The sequence below is a fragment of the Melozone crissalis genome, unplaced genomic scaffold (genome assembly GCF_028551555.1).
Source record: "Melozone crissalis strain CALT ecotype California unplaced genomic scaffold, PUWL_Pcris_2 ptg000110l_1, whole genome shotgun sequence".
NCBI lineage: Eukaryota > Metazoa > Chordata > Aves > Passeriformes > Passerellidae > Melozone > Melozone crissalis.
The window spans coordinates 770,630-794,043 of record NW_026535887.1 but is presented as its reverse complement, the minus strand read 5'-3'; the positions used below and the strand labels follow the sequence as shown (position 1 = coordinate 794,043).

Below are 23,414 nucleotides of genomic sequence, written 5' to 3'. Positions count from 1 at the left end.
TGTCCCCATCCATGTCCCTTTTCCTTTTCCCTGTCCCTGTCCCTGTCCCTCTCCCCATCTCCATCCCCATCTCCATGTCCCTTTTCCCCATCCCCATCCCCTCCTCGGTCCCTCCCTCCCGCCCCGCCCCGGGCGCTGCTGCGGGCGGGGCGGGCCGTGGGGCGGGAGCGGCGGCTCGGGGCCGCCTTTGTGCGGCTCGGGGCTGTCCCATCCCCATTCCCGTCCCCGTCCCCGCTCCGTCCCGGGCTCTCCCGCACCTCTCCGCACTTTCCCGTCCCTCGGCATCCCCATGGCCGCCCCCCGGCCGGCGCACGGCTGCGGCAGCGGAGCGCTGCTGGGGCGCTTCGGGGTGCTGCTGCAGGCGCTGCTGGCTCTCTGCGCCTTCAGCACCCTCATGCGTGAGTACCGGGGGCACCGAGGGCACCAGGGACACCTCGGTGGGATGGGGTGGGTGCCCGTTCTCTTTAAAAAGCACCAAGTTTGGGTTGGGGAGGAAGGGACGCGCTGGGGATGTTCCCGAGCAGCAGCAGCGCCAGATGCTCCTTCTTCCAAACTCCCTAATCTGATGGTAATGAAGCTCCGCGGAAAGCGAGGCTGTAATCTGTTAAAATTGGCCGCGCTTGTGCGAGGCATTGCTCAGTCACTTAGAAAATTTTAATGAGGGGTAAAAAAAAGCTTTTGGTGTGACCCCTGCGAGTGGCCGGGGAGGAGCTGATAGAGACGGGGCGGGTGTCCGACACGGCGCTGCGTGCTGAGCGTGATTTCATTGCGCCGTGATATTGTTTTTGTTGAATTTTCGCTCAGGTTTTAGGGCTTGAGCGGCTGGGGAAGGAGTTACAGAGAGAGAACGTGTTTTTCTGGTTACTGGGAAGGGCTGGCAGTGAGAGAAATCAGCTGAGGAGTGAGAAAAATCACCCGGGGTGCGATTTCCAGAACTTGAGAACGGCCTCAAGTTACGCTGTAGAAGGTTCAGAGAGGATATTTGGGAAAGCTTTTTCCCCGGAAGGGGAAGGCATTGGAACAGGCTGGAGCCTCTGTCCCGGGAGGGATTTAAAATACGTGTGGATGTGGTTTAGTGGAGCACTTGGCAGTGCTGGGTTAATGATGGCACTTGATGATATTAGAATTAGATATTAGAATATAGAAAGGGGACAGCGAGACAGAGGGATGAAGATGGAGGCAGGGATGGGAATGGAGCTGGGGACGGGGATGGGGACAGAGGCGGAGATTGGGATGTGGAAGAAGTCGGAGGTTGCAAAGGGGGCAGAGATTGAGATGGAGACGGACAGAGATGGGAACGGGGACGAGAGGGTGAATACTTGGAAAAGCTTTTTCCCCTGAAGGGGAAGGCATTGGAACAGGCTGAATATTTCTCTGGAGCCTCGTCCCGGGAGGGATTTAAAATACGTGTGGATGTGGTTTAGTGGAGCACTTGGCAGTGCTGGGTTAATGATTGTATTTGATGATATTAGATTTATTTTCCAACCTCGGTGATCCTGTGAAAAGGTGCGGACGCTGAGGCTGAAGGAGCCGTGAAAATTCCCTGTTGTTCTGTGCCGCAGCTGTGTTTTGCTCTGAGCGATGTGTGTGTGTGTTGCTGCTTTCAGGGTTAAGTGGTTTAGCACAAGTTGAATCAACATGCCAGAACTCGATCTGTTTTCCTTGTTTAAAAGCCTGTGGTGACAGTGAACCGAAACTTCCAAGTTTTCTGGCTAAGTAGCTGCAGATTTTGAGGTTCTCTTGCCCCCTCTGCCTTTTGGAAATCGCTTTCAAAGGCTCCAGCGCTGCGGTTAACGCCGAGCTGCCAGAGAAAATTGCAGCAAGTTCTTCCAGGGATAGCTGATACCTTCTCCAGCTGGAGCAGCCCAGTTGCAACATGGCACTGCTTGTGTTCCACCAAATATTTTCAGTAAGAATAGTGGTAATTTCTTTTTCTGTTCCTGTTCCCCCCTAGTGATGTGTGCATGCGGGTTAATTCTCCCATAAACGCCATGGGGTGTCCCATAAAATCAGGGACTTGAGTAAATCATGTTGGAATTCCTGTGTGGATGGGGCTGCAAAACCCCTGCCAGAAAATCAGCAACTCTGGGCTAACTGCTGGTGCAGGGGCTGGTGTTTCTGTGAAAATTAACAGCCTCTTGGTTAATGAAGAGAAACTGAAAGCTGATCCTGTGTGGTTTTGCTGTGACTCAGCTGAGGAGGAACTGCAGCCTGGCACCCCGAGGGCAGATGTGTTTGCAGCCCTGGGGTCCCACCACGGCCCCTCCTGTGGCTGCAGCTGGGCTGGTGGTCCCTGACCCACCTCAGCTGGTCCTTTCCTGCGCCCCAGGCACTCATTTCCAGCTGGATCTGCTGGAGAGGCTGTTTGTGGGCTGATTCCTAACCCATGGTGGTTGTGGGCTCACCAACAGTTTTGTGTTGGGCATCAACCTTCAGCTTTTGGGTTGTTTCTGTGGCACATCCAGCTGGGAAGGAGAAGGATCCAATGCCTGGGAGGTGTGGAAGCCTCTGGAGCTGAGACAAAAAAATTTCCTGGAAATTTTGGTTGCACCTTCATTTCACACAGCCAGACAGTCCCAGCTGGGTGACTCATGTAGAGTTTAGGATGACTAAATGACATCAGGTAGATCCCAGTTTAGGATGACTCATGACATCATGTAGGATTTAGGGTGTTGTTGGAGTCAGCCCTTTGATACTTCTTTCCTTCAGTACTTTCTTCTTTCCTTCAGTGTTCCTGTTGGTTTTATTACTGTGATTTCTTCTTTGCCAGGATGTTGCAGGCCATGGGTTAATAAGTGGAACAATGTCCATGAGGGTGGGCAGGCCCTGGCACAGGGTGCCCAGGGAAGCTGTGGCTGCCCCTGGATCCCTGGAAGAGTGCAAGGCCAGGCTGGATGGGGCTTGGAGCAACCTGGGACAGTGGAAAGTGTCCCTGTCCATGGCACTGGATGATTTTTAAGGTCCCTTCTGACACAAAACCATGTTACAGAATTCCTGTCCAAACCCAAACCAATGCCTTTTCTACTTTAAAGTACCAGCTCAGCTATAGGAACACCTGGATTTGGATGGAAAAAAATTTCCAAATTGTGCAGAAACTGATCAGAGCTCTTGAAAACATGTAGAGGAAGTCAGACTAACAATAATGTGGCGTTTTGCAGGTGTGTGTGCATGGAGTGCTCAGAGTATCCCTCCAGAATGTGAGTCCCAAGCATGGCCATTGCAAGGAGGATAAATTTGTTTTTATCAGAGCAATTTGTGTAATTGAATTTGTGTTTCTTGGGGCTGTGGAAAAATTCTCTCCTGCCTACCTGGCAGGAAAACCTAATGGAGGAGGAAATTAGTTTTGAATGATTGAGTGGGGTGGTTGCTCCCCATTGCTGTGGGTTTTGTGAAATATGTGGTGAACACAGGACCCAGAAGTAAAGGATGCCCAGCCTTGGCAGGGAGCCAGGACAGCTGTTTAGTGGGGTTTTATTATTCTGTCAACTCCCATGAGCAATAGTGCTAACAGTTCATTTTAGCCTACAAACGTTCCTTGCTTTTCTAGCAAGGTCTTCAAGGCTGTAGGCTAATCCCAGTATGAGAGAGCTTGCTCTGTTTGCAGCTTTGCCCCATTTGGGAGTCAAATGGCAAAGAGGTGTCACCCTTTCCACCTGCCTGGGTGGCTGTGGAGGCACTTTGGCTCTAAGGACAGTCCTGGAACTGATCACAAACACTTGCAGGCAGAGGCAGAGGAGCCCAGCAGCTGTGTGTGTGTGGCAATCTGGATTCCTGTGCAAGAACCTCCCCTGGGGAGGTCGTGGCCCTGAGGAGTGGGGGTAATTGTGCAATCCCATCTGAAGCAGTTTGCAGTGCTTCTCCTTGAGCATCACTCAGCTGGGTGGGGAAAGCTGCTTGCAGTTACCTCAGCTGCCAGGGCTGGGTGAGCCCCTGCAGTTGCTTCCATTCTATTCTATTCTATTCTATTCTATTCTATTCTATTCTATTCTATTCTATTCTATTCTTTTTTTTTTTTTTCTTTTGAGGAAGGGGCTGTTACAAACGATCAAATCGTGAGCCAAAATTATCAACAATTTAGCAAAGATTTGTTAATTTGTCTGCAAGACCAAAGTTCGGTCTTCGAAACCATCACAGCCAAAGAGTTCAGCGTCGAGCCTGGGATCGACACCGGGTGAACCTGGATCTGACCTCCAGAGTGTCAGAGTCTCCCCAGTTCACACTCGAGCTTTTATACAGTTTATTCTGCCCGAGGCAAAGATGACCAAATGTTCTTTGTGTCTCTTCACGTGCATCGCTGTTGCTTTCCATGTGCAGAGCTGGACAAAGGCCGAGTCCAGGTGTGCCATCGACGTCAATTGGCTTCTGGGAAGTGTATTCAGATGTATCAGTTTGGCACCTGACTTACCTTGATAGATGCAATCGGCAAGGCGATAATTGCTCTTGGGTGGCTCCCGACAACTGAGAAACCAGTGATCATCACCCTGGAAGCTTCTATTCCTACATTAAGGCGTTTATCATTATCTTGTGTCCTGGAACTTGTTGTACCTGAATAGGACAGCTGCTCCCGCTGGGATGGTCAAAAGACATGGTTTGGATTTCACAATATTTTATACCCTACATTAATAGCATGAATTATCCCTACCATACATTACAGGGTTCTAGACCAGCAAAAGTTGTCCAGGTTTGCACAGGGGACAGCAAAACTCTTTGAAATGAGGGAAGATTTTTTGTACAAATTACATCCATAGCCTTCTTAGTGAATTTACTAGAGTGCAGGAGAAACGGATTTGGGGAGTTGAAGAATTTTTGTCTCCATTGTGAATGGAAAACCTTTTCCCTGGAGCTAGTATCCTCATTTTCTACTCTACCACAAACAGCACTGAGGAAATGCACGAACCTTTGTTTCTCTTCCAGCTTTTTCTGAAACTGTCTTGGCAGCCCTCTGAGCTGCTGGATGAGGTGTAGTAGCACTTGTGATGTTGGTATGAAAATAGATGTTGGTCTTGGAAAACACTCCTACTGCCAGGCAAGGAGAGCTGGACTGGATTGAGCTCCCACAACCCCATGGGAAATCTGGTTTTCAGCATTACTTTTGAAAATGTTGATCCTGCCTCGTGTGACAGTAGTGTCCCTCTCTCCTGTTGCATGACACTGCTGGACATGTTCTTCCAGCACATCTTGCCTTGAGCTTAGTCTTAAGAAGGCTCAGTTTGCAGTAGGGACCCTGGTGCTGACCCCCAGGCAGGGCTTGGTGCTGGAGATGCTCTGTGAGCACCTGGGATGGTGTTCTGGACATTGGTCCAAGTAGCTTGTCCTGAGGCAGAGCCACAAAAGAGGAATTTGCCAGAAAAAGAAACAGTGTCTCTGTGGTGGAAAACAGTTGTCAGAGAGCATCAGAAGTATCCCCTTAGTCTATGGCCTGTGTTTTCCTGGTCCCTGTGGATTTTCCATCAGAGCTTTCAATGTTGATTTTCTCCTGGATGGTGAAGTGGGAGAGACCATCCTCAGGTTGAGAAGTGTCTGAACTTTGAGAGGGACTCATGGAAGCTGTTGCACTCATCTCCCCCAGATAAATCAAACTTGACCCACCTTTTGTGACTTTTTACTGGGTCCTGTAGTGATAGGGAAAGGGGCATTGGTTTTTAACTGAAAGGGGATAGATTTAGACTAAATACAAGGGGAATTTTTTTACAATGAGAGCATTGAAACAGGTTGCCCAGCAGAATGATGGATGCCCTATCCCTGGAGACATTCAGGGTCAGGTTGGATGGAGCTCTGACCAATCTGGTCTAGTGAAAGGTGTCCCTGTCAATGGCAGGGGGTTGGAATGAGGTGACCATCAAAGGACCCTTCCAACCCAAACCATGCTGTGATTCTGCCTCAGTGCTAAGTTCAGGGTGGTATGTGGTTTGTTCTTGTACATAGTTTGTTGTACATACAGTTTGTTGTGCATACGATATTTATACATAGTTTGTTGTAGATATGGTATTTGTCCGCAGTTTGTTGTCCATAGTTTGTTGTCCATAGCTTGTTGTGGATATGGTATTTGTACACAGTTTGTTGTACCTAGTTTGTTGTAGATACAGTATTTGTACATAGTTTGTTGTGTATAGTTTTTGTTGTACATATAGTTGTACATATGGTCTTTATACCTAGTTTGTTGTACCTAGTTTGTTGTACCTAGTTTGTTGTAGATATGGCATTTGTACATAGTTTGTTGTAGATATGGTATTTGTGCATAGTTTGTTGTCAGATGCTGTACATAGTTTGAAGTGAAGTGCTGTCTCTGTGCTTCAAAAGTATCCCGAGTGCTTTCTGATTTGTGTTTTGACTTTACACTGAAAATCCCTCATAAGTGTGGGTGAAAGTGTGAGTCCCTGCCAAGAAAAAGAAGTAGTAAATGCTAGAGCACTTGATCTGTCCAGCCTTCCATTCTGTTCTGAAATAGATCTGCCCAAGACACAAAACCACTGCAGCTTCCCGTGCCCAAGGCAGGCTCTGCTGCCTTTGCTTGCTGTCACACAAGTGCACGACTGTGTGTGATTTTAATTGTTCACACACAAGAACATGCAAATTCCAACTTCACCCCTGTAAATGCTTTTGCCTCTAGAGAAAAACAAAGCCACGGAGGTTAACTGTGTCTGGCAGTGTGAAGCCTGGGTCCTTGCTGATTTACATGTAGGTTTGTGGGTTAAGCTGCACATGGCAGGGCTCTCAGCACGTTTCTCTTCTGCTTCAGTACATCTGAAAACTGGCTGAGCTGGAGAACATGTGTTGCACTTTGTGGGCTGGAAGGTCTGTGCAGCACTCAGTGTGCTTCATTAAGCTGCACACAGCTTTCCACAAAGCTTTAGAATTGCAGCTGTTGGTTGCTCTGACCTCTCCTTGGCTGTCGCCCCTCCAGCAGCCAAGCTGAGCGGGGACTGGGAATGATTTATTAAAAAATACGGATATTGATTTAGTACCAATATCCAAATGTGATGGACAAAAACTCTCTAACAGTTTAGAGCTAGAAAGTGTGTGTTTATTGTGACAGGTGATTACAAAGTCCTTTTATCTATACAAGTATTGAATACCCAAAACACAAATCCATATTCATCACTTTGGTACATCCCATTCCCAATATGGATATTGATCTAGTACCAATATCAAAAACTCTTTAACAGTTTAGAGTTAGAAAGTGTGTGTTTATTGTGGGATAGCTCCCAAATACACACCACAATTTACAGGTGATCACTGAGTCCTTTTATCTATACAAGTATTGAATACCCAAAATACAAATGCATATTCATAACTTTGGTACATCCCATTCCCAGCTTTCTATGGTAATTAGTTCAAAAGCTATTAAGCATTTGTTCCTTAAAATGGGTAGGTGGTCCCTTTCATGGGGAGGGCTCCCAAAATGAGGAAGTAAATGAAGTCTTCTTCATTCTGACCTTTCTGCCTTTTCAATGCAAATATGACAAATGAGCCCTTGGTAGAACTCCCATTCCTGTCTTCAATTGGTTTCAGAACAGAGGAGGTCACAATTGTCTTATATTCCTAAAAGCTATTTATCAATTTCTATATTCTTCATTATAAACCCAGCTAACCAAACATTGTGCTGACAAGCAATTATTAGTCAACTACTAACTCTTAACTTCATCAAGGCCTACCTATTTATTTTAATTAACTCCAATAAAGCTTAAGTCTAACTAAAATCTTAGCTCCTGTAAAATCTCTAAATTCCTTAAAGTTTATGTCTCAGGGAGCTCCTGGTTTCTGAGAGAACAGGAGCATTGGGGAAGATAAGAAATGAGCTGGCAGAGTAGAGCTCCATGAGAAGTTACCTGTGATCCTTCACCTTGCACCTTTCTGAGTTGGTTCTGTGTGGTGAGCAGTTGATGTTATAGGTGACTTAACCAGACAAAAATCTGTACAGGGAAATTAGTATTTTATAATTATGAGGTGGAGCATGCAATACTTTAAGGAGTCTCTTAAATTTACAGCTTGTTTTTTTAAGCAGCATTTGTAAGAAAACTGTATGGCAGAGGGGCTTTAATGATAAAAGTTGGGTTGGGGTAAAATGCTGTCTTTAATGCTAAAAGGGAGTAGAAAGTAGATGATGGTTAAGGTGCCTTCCAACCCAAACCATCTGTGATTCTGTGATAACTGCTTGTGCATCACTTCATTCTTCAGATGATGTTCTCTTAGTGATCTTGGATTTTATTGCCTTACTTTTATCTTTCCTTGTCTAAACTCCATTTTCCAAGGGATTGGCTTGCAGTGCATTATATGGGGAGTCACAACGGCCTCCCCAGGATGCTCTGCACTGGGTTGGAGCCCAGCCTCAGTCCAGATGTCCTGCAGGACCTGCTGTGTCAGCAAATGATGTGTTCTGTTCAAAATGTGCAAAGCACAAGTGATGGTTGTTGTCTCACAGCCTTGCTTGGTGACCACCTGGCTAAAATAACAGCTTTAAAAATCTGTGTAAAAATAAGACACAAAGGGTGGATCTTCAGGCTGAGAACCATGCCAGGATCCTCTGTGGCCTTCATTGGGGCAGTTGGAGTCTCCAGAAGGATGAGTGTTCCAGCTGAGCTCCTGAGCAGCCTGCTCTGGTGGAATTGGAATGGGATGTCTTTAAAGATCCTTCCTGTGAAAAACGCATGTATTTTATGATTGGCTTTTTGCAATATTATATGTGTTGTATTAGAAAGTTATGCTGTATTCATTCTCTTAAGTAGTGTGGTAAATATAGTTTTAGGTTATAACATAATGTTAAAATAGAAACTAAGCTATGTAGGATAATTTTTTTAAAGAGAGGACTCGCAGTGAGACAGCAGCCACAGGACACCTGAATCTTTCAGAGAAAAAGAATTTATTGCTCCATTATCAGGAGAAACAAACTTCTTCCTGCCTTGAAGGCGCTGTTGGGATTCAGAGGAAGAAGTTGAGGATGACCAGACAGAATCCTGTGTTTGAATGGAATTTATGCATCATGTATGAGGTGTATGAATATACAACAGCGTGTTGTTTTTATGGGTTAATCCTTTATTAATGTGGGTCCTTTTTCGTTCTTGCGCTGCCCAGAAAAGGTACCCAGACTGTCCATAACTCTTTGTCTTTGTCTCATATTGTCCTAATTCAAATTGTCCAAATTGTTATTACTCTAATTGTATTACTATTTTTTATAACCATTTTATTACTATTAAACTTCTAAAATTTTAAAAACAAACGATTGGTGTTTTTCACACTTCCCATCAAACCATTCAGTGATTCCATGCACACCATCTCAGTTTTTGCTCCTTCCTCTGTCAGTTTTGCTGGAGGTGCTTTCATCCTCCTCACAGGTACCAGGCTCTTCGGGAGGGAATACAGAATTCACCCAGTGCAGACCTGAGGATGGAGGTCAGCAGCAGTCTGTGCCATCAAACCACTGACAGCTGCTTTGAGGAGGAAAACCAGGACTTTGGCTGCTCCCTGAACTGATGGGGGATATAACTTCACACTTTTCTGGCTGCTCTCTGCAAACAGTGGCTGCTGCTGCTTCCTCCCATTGTGTCTGGGGTCGAGCTGTCTGAGTGGCTGCATGCTCAGGCTAAGAATAGTGCAGACCCCAGGGTTTTGGCTCTGTATCCTGAATGTTGGCTTCTTTCCTGCCTGGGGCTTGGAAAGAGCCTGGGAAAGGGTGTGTCCTGCAAAATAGGTTGAGATGTGTTATTGGAGACTGTACTGCTGAAAATAACACCGGGGCTGGGCAGGGGAAGAGCTGCTGTTTCCTTCCTACTGCTGGTACAGTAGCTCCGAGTCCTCTTTGGCACAGGCCAGAAATAAAGTCCTGACCTTCTTGCTAATGGGATGTGGCCCTGGATATGGGGTTTATGGCAGTCAATTTAGTCCCCTCTTAAATGCAGGTGGCAGTATCACCAGTTTGGGGCATTTCGGACTTTATTTTTGATGGACCTTTCACAATTTAGGTGTATTAATGCATCTAAAAGTGCTTTTATATCAGGTTCATTTTCAGTATCCACCCCCACCCCCCACCACCAGGCCTGCTGCTGTGCTCGGTGGGGTCAGGCTTGGATCCCTGTAAATCAAATCCCAAAACTTTGGATCCCTGTAAATCAAATCCCCAAAGTTCTGTCTGTTGTGTCAACACCTCCCTCACAAACCTCAGCTTCAGACTCCTGTGGTTGGTTGCAGTAAGATTTGTCAGGGAGGTAGTTTGGCTCTCAGCCAAGCATGTCTAACCATACCCCCAGGAGAGAAGTTTCCCCCTATAATTTTGTAGAAACCTGTGGAAACCCAGGGCACTGGGAATATTTCTGTGTCTGCTCTGGGGTGCCCTGACCCCCAGGGGAGCACTGACTGTGACCCTCATTCATGGAGAAAGTTTCCTGGACTTCGAGATAGACTTGAATCCACAAAAGTGTGAAATAGATTATAGACAGTTGTGTAGGTGTATCACTTAGTGAGAAATTGAAGTTTTGGGGTTTTTATTATGCTGTGGATGGGAGCAAGATGGAGGGCACAGGGTGTCATCCTGGGTTGCTTCTTCATGCTTCTTCTTCCTCCTTCTCCATGGGTTTGGGTGGTGTTTTGTAATTGGGCAGAAAAGTCCCCATTGCAGCTCTGTGAGATCAGTTATTGGGTTAAAAGGGAAAATAATCCAGGTGTCATTTCTTAACTGGATAGTTCAGTCTTAAAAGCCCTTGGAACAAGAGATTGTTGGCCATTTTGTGCCTTCTAATGAAAAGCTGCAGAACTCACAGTAGTGAGACTGTTTTACTGATAAGAAATAATAAACACCTGAGTCTGAACATGAACTGCCATCTCAAGTGCCTTCAGTCCAGACCCAGAAAAACCAACGACTGATACCCCCACAGAAACCTGACTTGATAGCTTGTTTTGCTGATCAGCAGCTGGTTGATGCTGCAGCTAATTCTGATTAAATTAGGGAATTTATACCTGTGATGCTGCACAAATCTGCAGCAGATCTGCCTGAATGCAGCGTGGGGTCAACGGGGATGCAGGGAAGAACAGCATGAGGGAAAGGGCTGCTGTTGCTACTGTCCCTGTCTTAATAAATTTTTAGAATCAGAGAATTTGTTTAAAAGCAGAAGTAGGCTGTGGGACATTGACTGTGACAAGCTCTGGTAATTTCACAGCATTTGTCTTTGTGTAGGGCAGCAAAGACTGTCTGGCCCCTTTCTGCTGCATCAAGAGAACAAACAACATAATGAATATTAACCTCTGTATTACACGGGAAAAAGAGTGAGGACAGCTGTCATTGTGCTTTTATCTTTTAGCTTTCTGACTATTTCCAGATCTATATTGAAAGACTCCAGCCATTTTTTTTTTCTTTTAACTTTTCACATGTTCTCACTCAGTTGTCAGCTTCTACCCAGCCTGGTGGTTCTGAGGGGATTTCAAGCATGTATGATCTTTATTGTCCTTGGCTGAAGAGGAAGGGCTGGGAAGTGTTTTATTTCCTGCCCTCCCCTCTCTGTTCTGTGGTCAGGGGATCTCTCAGATTGTCCCTCATCTTCCTTCCCTTCTGGTTCAGCCTCACAGCTTTTTGTCTGCAGGGGTGGAGTGGGGGCTTGTGAGGGCAGAGCCTGCTGAAGGCCCCATCCCAGGGGTGCTCTGCTCATGTTTAATGGGATAGACCTGGGTGCCCTTCCTCTGGCTCCTACAGAATCTCAGTTGTTGTCATTACATTGCAAAGGTTTCACATTGTTGTTTCCTTAGTGCAAGAGTTTCATACCTCCTTGATGTTTCTCATAGACAGCTCCTCCAAGCACTGACTCTTCCTTCCTCTCACAGCAGCCAACTGACTCCAGTTCCCCTCAACTACCCAACCCACTCTTTTATAACACTCTTCTTCTCATTGGCTACAGCTGTGGCCTGTTAAAGTCAGGTCTGTTCATAATCTTTAATAATTAGCCCAGCTGCAACTCTTTAGGGGTAAGATTACTTTCTATACTAGCTTTATTTTCTTATATTCTATCCCCCTACACTCAGTCACAGAATGGTGAGCACAGATTGGATCCAGTGATGGATCCAGTGCCACCTCCTGCCATGGGCAGGGACACCTCCCACTATCCCAGGTTGTTCCAAGCCCCGTCCTGCCTGGCCTTGGGCACTTCCAGGGATCCAGGGCCTCACCACCCTCACAGGGAAGAATTTCTTCCCAAGATGTGCAATAACATTGCTTCCTTGCACATGGACACAGCTGAGAAGGGAAGCAGCATGAAAATATTCAGTACTGTGGTTGGGGACACAAAATCCTGATGCCTTCTGACATAGAGAAGCTGCATTCCAGTCTCATGTTCAATCTAATTAAATTTGGGTTCTCTTCCATTTTGTGCAACTGTGTGTGCAGTAAACTGCATTTTTAATTTGTTTCAGGTGTTTTTATGGAGTTTCACTTGGTCATAGGTGCTAAAACTCAAATATAACTTTTTTTTGTCCTCGATGCATGCATAACTTCTCTTAAATATTAAGCATGGACTGGTCTGTCTGAGCCAGGGTAGCAAACCCACCTACAGCTGGTGGAAAACTGAGTGATTGGAAACACATTTTGAGAAGAACAGAGGAGATTTCAGCCTTTCTCCAGCTGATCCTGCTGAGCCTGTGCCTGTGCATGGCATGGCTTGTCTCTCTGCAGCATTCTGAAGAGGGGAGGGAAGCTTTGCTGTTGCTGCTCATTCTCCAGAGCCCTGCTGTGCTCACTGAGCACAGAGTGCTGCTTCATGGAGGGCTCCATCATCTCCTGGAGTCTTCAGAGATGTGGTGCTGCTCCTGTGGATTTAACATCCCCCCCTAACCCCAGGCCACAGCTACCAAACAACTCAGCTCCCTGTTTAAGCTCTGGTAATCTTGGCTGGATTTCTGGTTTAATTTGGAGCCAGCCTGCTGCAGCTCTGCACAGTAAATGCCCTATTAAGCAGTTAATTATTTCTCTATAATACCAGCTTTTATCTTTAATACAACAGTTTTACTGTCTCTGATAATTACACAGTCTCAGATAACTCTCTTAAATCTAATGAGGCATGACAAGCTGTGTTCAACAAGGCACCACACCATTAACTTCTTACCTCTTACTTGTCATCTTATCACACTGAATTACTGTGTTTCTAGCCTGAGTGGCTGTGGATACATAACATGTCACTTCTCATTAAGAAAATCATGAAAATCACCCCTGGTGCTCCTGTGGTTGGGCTAGTGGTCAGCTGGCTGGCCTGAAGATCCTTCCAAAAGCTTTTTTTCAGCATTGTGCTCTCTGCCCCCATCAGCTCAGGGTTTCTTTAAACAATTCTGGCCCCTTTGGTCCATGGCTCTGATGCTTGTGGGTAGGTGAAATGAAAATTGGCTTTTGAAGGGCATCAGTGGTGATGGATCTTGTCTGAGCTGATCATGGCTGCAGGAATGGCTCATGGTGGGCTTCAGCTGGTGGGTTTTTTCTGGACAGCGGTAGGACAAGCTGCTGCAGCAGGGTCTGAGTGACTTGACTGGTGCCTTGTTACTCATCACTGGCAATAATAAATCAGGGTTTAGCAGTGCTGGTTTTCTGTGGATTTGAGACTAGCAGCAAATCCCTGCATGTGCCTGACTAAATCCTAGGATTAGGGGAGATCCCAGGATTGGGGAATGGTTCGGGGTGGAAGGGACCTTACAGACTGTCTTGTTCCACCCCCTGCCATGGGCAGGGACAACTCCCAGTGTCCCACGTGGCTCCAAGCCCTGTCCAACCTGGCCTTGGACACTTCCAGAGGTGGAGCAGCCACAGCTTCTCTGGGCACCCTGTGCCAGTGCCTCCCCATCCTCACAATAAAGAATTTCTCCCTAATCTCCCACCTAAATATCTCTTCTTTTAGTTGTAAAAAGTTCCTCGTTGTCCTTTCGCCCTTGCATTTTCATCTGTTGCTCTGTCACCTTGCCAGAAAAAGCAGGACAAAGCTGCACTTGTGAAATGTCAAGGCTCCTGTCAGGGAAGTCCCTGCATCCTTTCATGTTGGATCAGGAAGGCATTTCCCAGGGGAAGAAGCCCAGGCTGCCCTTTGGGGGTATTGTATTTGTGGGGACCCTCGTGGTAGAGAGGAATGATGAATGTGACTCCATGTTCTCAGAAGGCTATTTTATTATTTTATGATATTATATTATATTAAAGAATGCTGCACTAAAGAATACAGAAGGGATACTTACAGAAGGCTAAAAAGATAATAATGAAAACTCGTGACTCTTTCCAGAGTCCGAACACAGCTTGGCCCTGATTGGCCAATGAGTCAAAACAACTCACAGCAGAATCCAATGAAACAATCACCTGTGGGTAAACAATCTCCAAACACATTCCACATGAGCAAGACACAGGAGAAGCAAATGAGATAACATTGTTTTCATTTTTTTTCTGAGGCTTCTATCTTCCCAGGAGACGAAATCCTGGCAAAGGGATTTTCCAGAAAATATGACAGTGACAACGCTGGTTGCTTTACTCCAGGCCAGAGAACAAAATCATGGAATCATTCTGGCTGGAAAAGCCATCCAGGATCACCAAGTCCAACCATTAACCCAGCACTGCCAAGCCCACCCCTAACCCTAAACACAACATCTCTGTGTTCTGGACACTTCCAGGGACAGCTATGCCACCACTGCCCTGGGGAGGTCCCTTGGCTTTGCTTAGCTTTAAATTTACAAATGCTCAGGGTCCTGTGTCACTGTCATACTTTCTGAAAAATCCTCTTTGCCCAGGATTCTTCTCCTGGGAAGCTGAGAAATCTCAGAGAAAAAGGAAAACAATATTATCTCATTTGCTTCTCCTGTGTTTTGCTGCTTTGGAATGAGGTTGGAGATTGTTTTTCCAACAGGTGGTTGTTTGATTGGTTTCATGTGAATTGTTTTAACTTAATGACCAATCAGGGCCAAGCTGTGTCAGGACTCTGGAAGGAGTCACGAGTTTTCATTATTATCTTTTGGCCTTCTGTAAGTATCCTTTCTGTATAATATGATATGGTAATGATATAATATCACAATGTAATGTAATAATGTAATATAATAATATAGTATTATGCTATAATATTATAGAATGATATAATATCATAATATAGTATATCATAATATAATATTATAATATAATAAAATAATATTGTAATATTTTATATACTATTATAACTATAATGTAATGTAGTGTAATGTAATGTAATGTAATGTAATATATGCCCTCTAAGAACATGGTGTCAGATTCATTCCTTCCTGCCACGAAGAACCCCAGAAAATGCCACAGTCCTGCAGGGTTTTTGGGCTGCTTTTGCAGTGCAGGTGGGTGCAGGCTGCACACATGGAGGGTTCACCTGGGTAATGGAACCTCTCTGATTCTCTTTGCAGTGAAACGATTCAAGGAGCCAAAGGCAGAGCGGCGTCCCTGGAGGATATGGTGAGATTTTTTTTTTATTTTAAACTTGAAAAAACTGTGTTTCTAATATTTTTTTTTCTCTTATACTAACAATCTTCTATGCCCCCTGTGTATTCTGTATGACATTTAATTGTTGAATGAAATGTGCTGCTGCTTCCCAAGGAAACCGCCATAAAGTAGCTGGTGTTCCCTAGAAATAAAATTCCCTGCATAACTCCTTCAGAAAATCTTGGTTTTTCCTCCAGGTTCTATGATACCTCCAAGCAAGCCATAGGTGCCCTCTTCATCCACTTTGCCAATGTTTTTCTGTCTGATCTCACTGAGGAGGACCCTTGCTCTCTGTAAGTACACAAGGCACTTGCCTTCATACCTACATCTGTCAAAGGGAGAATTGTGTTGGGAAGGGTCATGAGCACTGGAAATGGATCCATCTGAAGCACTGCATGGGGATAAACCCTGCTGAGCTTGTTTTTGTGCTCTCTGTTGTCTTCTTTGCTGGTTCTGTTTGGGAGATTTCTAACCCAAACTCCAGAAACTAAAATTTTCTAAAATGCTGAAACTAAATTTTTATTTGCAAAGTGTCTGAAGTAAAGGTGGGACTTCTACATTTACTTCAGACACTTTGCAGATAAAAATTTAGTTTCAGCATTAACCTCATCTCATTTTTAGAAACACTTTTAGGCTTCAAAATGCTCCTTAAAACCTTCTGGCCCATCTCCTTTTTATATTAAAAATATTACATTTATAATTTTTATTTTTTTTATATAATCTGCACCTCAATATGTTTCTTTAAGCAGACACAAGTTTGGCTAGGGCTGCACATAACCTCTCAAATGATGTATTGTTGTTTCTTTTTAAACAGACAGTGTTTTAAATAAACCCTCTCATGCTTACGCTGTGCCCTTTGGGTGTGTTGTTTATTTTTCATGTGTGTTTTATGTTTCCCTGCACTGCCCGAGTTGTCATCCTGAAGCAGGCAGCTCAAAACCCTCCAGCCCTGTCCCTGTGTCCTGCCCAGAATAAACCAGCAGAGCTCCATGTCTGCATGGAATGCTCTGATTTTCCAGCAGCTGGAAGCTGTAAAAAGCCAGTCTTGAGTTTTTGTATGTAGAAAAACTTAATGTTATGCTTTCAAAGTGTGGATATCAAAAGCAGATTGTTGTTTGCAATTTCTTGGTTCAGAGGCAGAGTTCTGGAAAAGGAAATGTTCACTGCTTAGCCTTGTGCTTGGCATTTTCTTCATCCTGTAGAAATCTGGCAGAAATATTGCAATAATGGAAAACTGCATAAAAAACCACATTAGTCTATGTGATTTTTTTTTTTTTTTCTTTTTGGAGTTCATTAAAATACCAAGCCCTGGATTGGAGCTTGGACCCTGCAATCCCCAGAAGGTCCCTGCAGCTCTCCTGCCTCTGGCACTCTGCCCAGGGACACTTTAGCATCCAGAGCTGCAGAACTCAAACCCATTGAGCCAAAATCTCCTGGCAGGGATGGATTCAGCTCCTGGATCTGCAGTAGAACCTGAACTTAAAGGTTTTGGGACCTCAGGACTCTTGCTGCTGAGCCAGGGCCCATCACCTCTCCCAAAACCTGCCTTTTTAGTCTGTGTCTCTGCTTTTGGGAGCCTCTTGCAGCTGCTCAGAAAAATAGACTTTGTGCCTCTTTTGCTGCCAGTTTGTAGAGCAGCTGTGGTGCCCAAACAGCTGCCATTTTCTTGTGTGAAATTCTGGGAACAGTTTGGTTCTGTTTCCTCTGAAACTTCAGATTTCTTTTTTGTTTTTAATGTAAAAAAAAACGCTGCAAGTGGAAAATCTCCTTTTTGCAGGGGGTAACTTTTAAGAAGTATTTATTGCTATATGAATAAATAAGCAGTGCCAGAGAGTTGGTGGAGCCTGTCCCTTCTCTTCTAAACAAGTTTTTAAACTAAGAAATTGCTGGTAAGGCTTAGGAAAATGCAATAAAAGAGAAAGGAAGCGAGTTTGGATTGTTAAACAGGCTTATTTAAAATCTTGGGGCTTTTAAATTCGTTTCCATTATGACATTAAAGATTTTTGAATAATACTTAAGAACACAGAAGCTGAAACCTGAATTTTTCTCTGCTCTTAGCTACCTTATTAATTTCATCCTGGATGCCACGCTGGGGATGCTGCTGATCTGGCTGGGTGTGAAAGTTGTCTCCTGGATTGTTCAGCACAAGAAATACACATACCTGGTCTTTGGGGAGTATGGTAGGTGTCACCTGCTGTGCCCACAGGGGCTTGGTGTGCTCACAGCTGGGAATGGGGGCAGAAATGGCAGGAGCTGCAGTCTGGGGCTGGAATGGGAGCAGTGTTCTCCCTTCCTCAGGGAGCCCCTGAGGGTGAGTTAAATGCTGGAACCACCCTGGAAATGGGAGCAGGGTTATCCCTTCCTCAGGGAGCCCCTGAGGGTGAGTTAAATGCTGGAACCACCCTGGAAATGGGAGCAGGGTTATCCCTTCCTCAGGGAGCCCCTGAGGGTGAGTTAAATGCTGGAACCACCCTGGAAATGGGAGCAGGGTTATCCCTTCCTCAGGGAGCCCCTGAGGGTGAGTTAAATGCTGGAACCACCCTGGAAATGGGAGCAGGGTTATCCCTTCCTCAGGGAGCCCCTGAGGGTGAGTTAAATGCTAAAACCACCCTGGAAATGGGAGCTGGAATGGGAGCAGTGTTATCCCTTCTTCAGGGGGCTCCTGAGGGTGAGTTAAATGCTAAAACCACCCTGGAAATGGGAGCAGGGTTATCCCTTCCTCAGGGAGCCCCTGAGGGTGAGTTAAATGCTGGAACCACCCTGGAGTGCAGAAGTGTGGTGAGGAAAACCGTGTTCAGGAAGCTGAACATTTCCTTGGGTGTAAAATATAACCCAGGACATCCTTGTGGTAAATTATGGTGTGTAAAGTTCTTTCTAGGCTTCTTCTGTGGGTTTTTACCTACCATCTCCGTTCAGAATATGGAGTTGTTCTTGCATTTGCCTTGAGCTGTGGTGGGGATCAGCCAGGCACAGTGTGACCCTAAAAGTTGAGTTTTCAAGTGTTGCCTCTTTCTCTTTAAATTCCTGCCTTGAGATGGAGAAAACATTTCCAAAAAGCTGCTCTCAGCCAGCCCCACTAGAGGGTAGCAGTTCCCTTCCAAAAGAGCAGAGCCAGCTTGCAGGAAAAGGAAAAATTAATGCTCTGCCTATTTTACATTACATCTGATGTACAGATCAATTCTGTCCTATTTCAGAAAATACATCTTATTCATAAAAATTGCAGTCTTGCCATTAAGATGTTAATCATGAAGTCTGTTCTGAAGCTCGTCTGGGGTTTTTTTTGTGTTTTTAGTAGCTGGTCTGGTATTTGAGCTGGTGAAACTTGGACCCAGCTGGGATCAGTCTGGGGACCCCAGTGCCCTGTGAATTTCCTCAGGCTCTGCAGATGGGCCATGGCAGAGGGTGAAGGGCCTGGCTGGGTTTGTGAGGCAGCAAAACAGCTGCAGACTGGGAGTGGGATGATTTGGGCCGGGCTGGCTCTCCTCAAGCCTGAGAGGGGCTTTCAAGGCTGATCTCCAGAGCAGTTTGAGCATCCTGACAGCAGGCACTGGGTGGGGGCAATACCTTCTGTATTTTCCCTTTTAGCTCCTCCGTTATAATGGATCCCTAAACTTAGATGAGACAGAAGAATATAATATAATAAACATAATATAATATAATATATCATAAAATATGTTTGATATATGTGATATAATATGTGACATATATGATATAATATTATATATTATATAATATATAATATATATTATATATTATATAATATATATTATATTTTGCCTGCCTTTTTAACCACTTTCTCAAAACCCTCTAATTTTATAAATCCCAACATATATTATATATTATATATTATATATTATATATTATATATTATATGTTATATGTTATATGTTATATGTTATATATTATCTAGATATTCTTAATTCAGGAACTGGAGTTTTTCCCCTTTGGAGCAACAAGAACTGGAAGCCCAAGCACCTCAGACACAGCTTCAGCTTCATGTGCCACGTCTGCAGAGCAGAAGCAAAAGACATGAAAAGTGTCTTGGCAGAGCAGGGATGAACTTCTGTTGAGCTGTAGCTGGCCCCTCACTAGGGCTGGCTTAGACCACAGAAACAGCTCAGTCCTTAGAGAAAATCTTGCTTTCATTAGTGAAAAACAAGTTTGTGCTGTTGCTTGAATTTGGTTCTTGGATTGGGGGTTAAATATCTCATCCATCAAGTGCAGTTTTTGGTGCAGGTCTCTGGCCAGAGTGGCCCCAGTGGAAAATACAGGTGGGACAGCCAAGTGACATGTCCAAGGCAATCTTGTGGCAGGGCTGGGGAAGGAAAACACTCCTGCCCTCATCTCTGCTGTTAAGTAACTTCCAAAACAGTTGGGAAGACGCTTGTAAACTTTGTACAGTTTGATGCAGGCTCCAGGAACATGATTCATTTGCTGGGATAATTGCTGTACCAGACTTCTGCTCCTCAGGAGAATTGAGGGAAGCAACATAAGTCCTGCAGAGGAGAAAGCCAGGGGAGCACAAAATCCATGTTGCAAACAGCAAACAGCAGTCAGTGCCATTGCTGCAGCCATCAGAACAGCAGGGTTGTCCAGTAGAGCCTGTACCCATATTCTGCATCAATTTGGAGGGGGAAAAAAATAAATCTGTCACAGCTGTGTCCTTCCAGCAGCCCTGCAGCTGATGCAAAGCACTGCAGCTGTCCTTTGGTGTGGGCTGCAGCAGTTCCTGCTGCTCTCTGGTTGCTTCTCCTGCCTCCACAGCCCTGGCTGGCTCCCCTTGTGCAGCTGCAAGAGCTGCATTAATGGGGAAGTAAAGTAAAGTAAAGGGGAGGGGAAGCACCTAAATCTATGCTGCTATTTTAAGCATCCAGCTGTCCAGAATTGTTTAGAAAAATCAATTATTTCCATATTTCCAAAAAGCCAGGAACAGGCATTCTGAGATCAGCCTCTCTTGTGCCTGAGCTCATGGCCAAATTGCAGCCAGGAATGGCCTGTTTTATAGCTAGTGAGGAATCAAAGGCTCCTGTTTGCTCATTTTCCTCCCATCTTTTGCCCAAAAGCTCCTGATTACTCTCTGAACTGTCTCTAAGGACAGGAAACGGCATTTTGGAAAGTGCTGTCTCTTCTCAGGATGCCTCAGGATCAAAGATGGGGAAGTGTGTTCTTGGCACAGGTAGGCTTTGGGGAGTGAGGGTTGCCTCACACCTACTCAGAGCTAAACAAACTCCTACCCCTGGAGGTGTTGGAGGCCAGGTTGGATGGGACCCTGAGGAACTCCCATGGCAGGGTGTGATGGTGTTTCACAGGGGTCTCAGGTTGAGGGAGGAGATGAGGATCTGACTCCATGTTTCAGAAGGCTGATTTATTATTTTATGATATATATTACATTAGAACTATACTAAAAGAATAGAAGAAAGGATTTCATCAGCAGGCTAGCTAGGAATAGAAAAAAAAAGAATGATAAAAAAGGCTCTGTATTGGACAGAGAGTCCAAGCCAGCTGACTGTGATTGGCCATTAATTAAAAACAACCAACATGGGCCAATCACAGATTTACCTGTTGCATTCCTCAGCAGCAGATAACCATTGTTTACATGTTGTTCCTGAGGCCTCTCAGCTTCTCAAGAGGAAAAATCCTAAGGAAAGGATTTTTCATAAAAGATGTCTGTGACAGCAGGGGGTTTGGAGTTAGGTGATATTTTTAATGTCCATTCCAACCCAAACCATTCTGTGATGATTCTGTGAAATTCTGCAAATACACCACTGCTGTAGCAGGTCATAGGAGCTGTTCCTGTAAGGAACCATCACAGGGAGGAGAACAAAGCAGAGTTAAAGCATCAAAAGATGTGGGAGATGGATACCCAAGTTCTTGAAGGTGCTGTTGGGTTGGACATACTGAGCAGAGGATGTGCTGGCTCCAGTCAGGGTGTGCAGATCAAGCCTGACTGAGCTTTATGCCTCATCTCCAAATTGGTCCAGCTCTCTTCTCCCTCCCCATGGCAATGAGCAGCTCCCTAGAGAACACCTTTGTATGGCTGAAGTGCCAATTTTAATTGTTCAGTAATTCTCCAGCATTACTTTAGAAATACCCCAGTATTTGTTTTAAATAAGCAAATGCAATGGATTTGCATTGAGAGAGAGATTTCCTGCAGTGTGCAAGTCAATTTTTCTAGAGGAGCATTAAGAAATGAGGGGGAGGAAAAGTGTTCTCAGTGAAAAATGTCCCTCTGGATGCCCATCTGGATATTGACTTGTGGCTGTGGTCACTGGCTAGCTAAGCCTGATGCTTTGTTCAGTGCCTGGAAATGGAAAGGCATCTTGCTTGGAGGCCTTCAAAGTCTGTTTAGTGGCCTGTTGAACTCTGCTGGTCAAATTTAGTTCTAGGAGAACGTGCTCTGTGCCAGCTGCTGAGTTTAACTGAGGACCTGTGTAGGCTGAATCTGCCCCCGTGGTGATGCTGCGCAAAATTTCCATAACAAATATTCCCACGTCCTGGAGCAGCCAAGGGAGCTGGCTGCTAATGCCTGAGGAAATACTGCTGGAAATGGAAATAGCTCTAACCTGAGGGGCTGCTTGTGCTCAGCCTGCTGGGCTTTTCCATCCTGGAACCAGGGGGAAAAGTGAGGAGAGGGCTGAGGGTTCTGCTCAGGGAATGAGTGTGTGGTTGGGTCTCTTGCTCTGAGCAGGGGTTTGAGGAGAGGCAAGTGTTTGAAAGCAGTGGAAGCTGTACTGGGTGACAAGGTGGGGATAGAAAAAGTCAATAAAATCTTCTTAGGAGACACACAAATGGTACCTCCAAAAACAGGGGTTCCAATTATCAGTGGCAAGTACAAAGGGTGGTGTTGCAGACATATTTTCATAAAAAATCCTTTCTTTAGGAGTTTTCCTCCTGAGAAGCTGAGAGGCCTCGGGAACAAAATGTAAGCAATGATTATCTGCTGCTGTGGAATGCAACAGGTGCATCTGGGATTGGTCTCATGTTGGTTGTTTCTAATTAATGGCCAATCACAGTCAGCTGGCTCAGACTCTCTGTCTGAGCCACAAACCTTTGTTATCATTCCTTTCTATTCTTAGCTTAGCTAGTCTTCTGATGAAACCTTTTCTTCTATTCTTTTAGTATAGTTTTAATATAATATATATCATTAAATAATAAATCAAGCCTTCTGAAACATGGAGTCAGATCCTCGTCTCTTCCCCAATTCAAGAACCCCTGTGAACACTGTCACACGGTAGGAAACAGCAGTAAACTCTGAATTGTGTGAAATGTTCACTTGCAGGGCAAACCCGGGTTTTTAGAGATGGGAATGTGATGAATCAGAGCAGCCAGGTGGGTCCAGTGAACACCCCAGGCCCTCTCTGGCATTTTCTGCACCTGAACTAAAATGATTGAACCATGGAATGGTGTGGGTTGTGTCAGAACCCAGGAAATTCCTCTGGCTGCCCTGGAGGGCTTCAGCCCCTGCCCAGAGGGCTTAGAGACCTTGGCACAGAGCCCCAGACACCTGTGCCTTTGATTTAGCCCTTGGAAAAAACAATTACCAACCTTATATGAAGAATTACAAGCCACAAAACTTAAAGTAGAATAATAGTGAATTTATCACCAAGTGAAAAATAGATTTTTGGGCTTTTTAGAATGGAGGTTTAGAGGGTAAGCTGGAGGAATCTGGGCATGTCCAGCCTTTCTCTTTCTTCTTCTTGGTCTCCATCTTCTGCTCTGAATTTGGATGACAGCAACTCTGCTCCCTGCAGTTTGAATATGCACAGGGACCAAAGATCCAGAGCAGGGGTGTGACACTGCACACTGGGGACAGATTCCAACTGGACACTCACTTTTCTCTGCTTCAGCAATGTGACAGGGGAGCTGGGAATGCCCCATCCCTGGAAGTGTTCAAGGCCAGGTTGGATGGGTTTTGAACAGCCTGGTGTAGTGGGAGGTGTCCCTGCTCATGGGGTCCCTTCCAACCTCTCAG

At 45.2% G+C, this 23,414-nt stretch overlaps 1 protein-coding gene across 1 annotated transcript in view; it reads left to right on the top strand.

Annotated features, from left to right (window-relative positions):
* Positions 1-254: 254 nt before the first annotated feature.
* LOC128947918 (store-operated calcium entry regulator STIMATE-like) overlaps positions 255-23,414 on the top strand; it is a 36,768-nt gene continuing 13,608 nt past the window's right edge. Inside the window, exons 1-4 of the mRNA XM_054292442.1 lie at positions 255-398; positions 15,367-15,415; positions 15,640-15,735; positions 17,501-17,622. Of these exons, the coding sequence (XP_054148417.1) occupies positions 290-398; positions 15,367-15,415; positions 15,640-15,735; positions 17,501-17,622 (376 nt within the window). The 5' untranslated portion in view covers positions 255-289. The remainder of the gene's footprint in view (positions 399-15,366; positions 15,416-15,639; positions 15,736-17,500; positions 17,623-23,414) is intronic.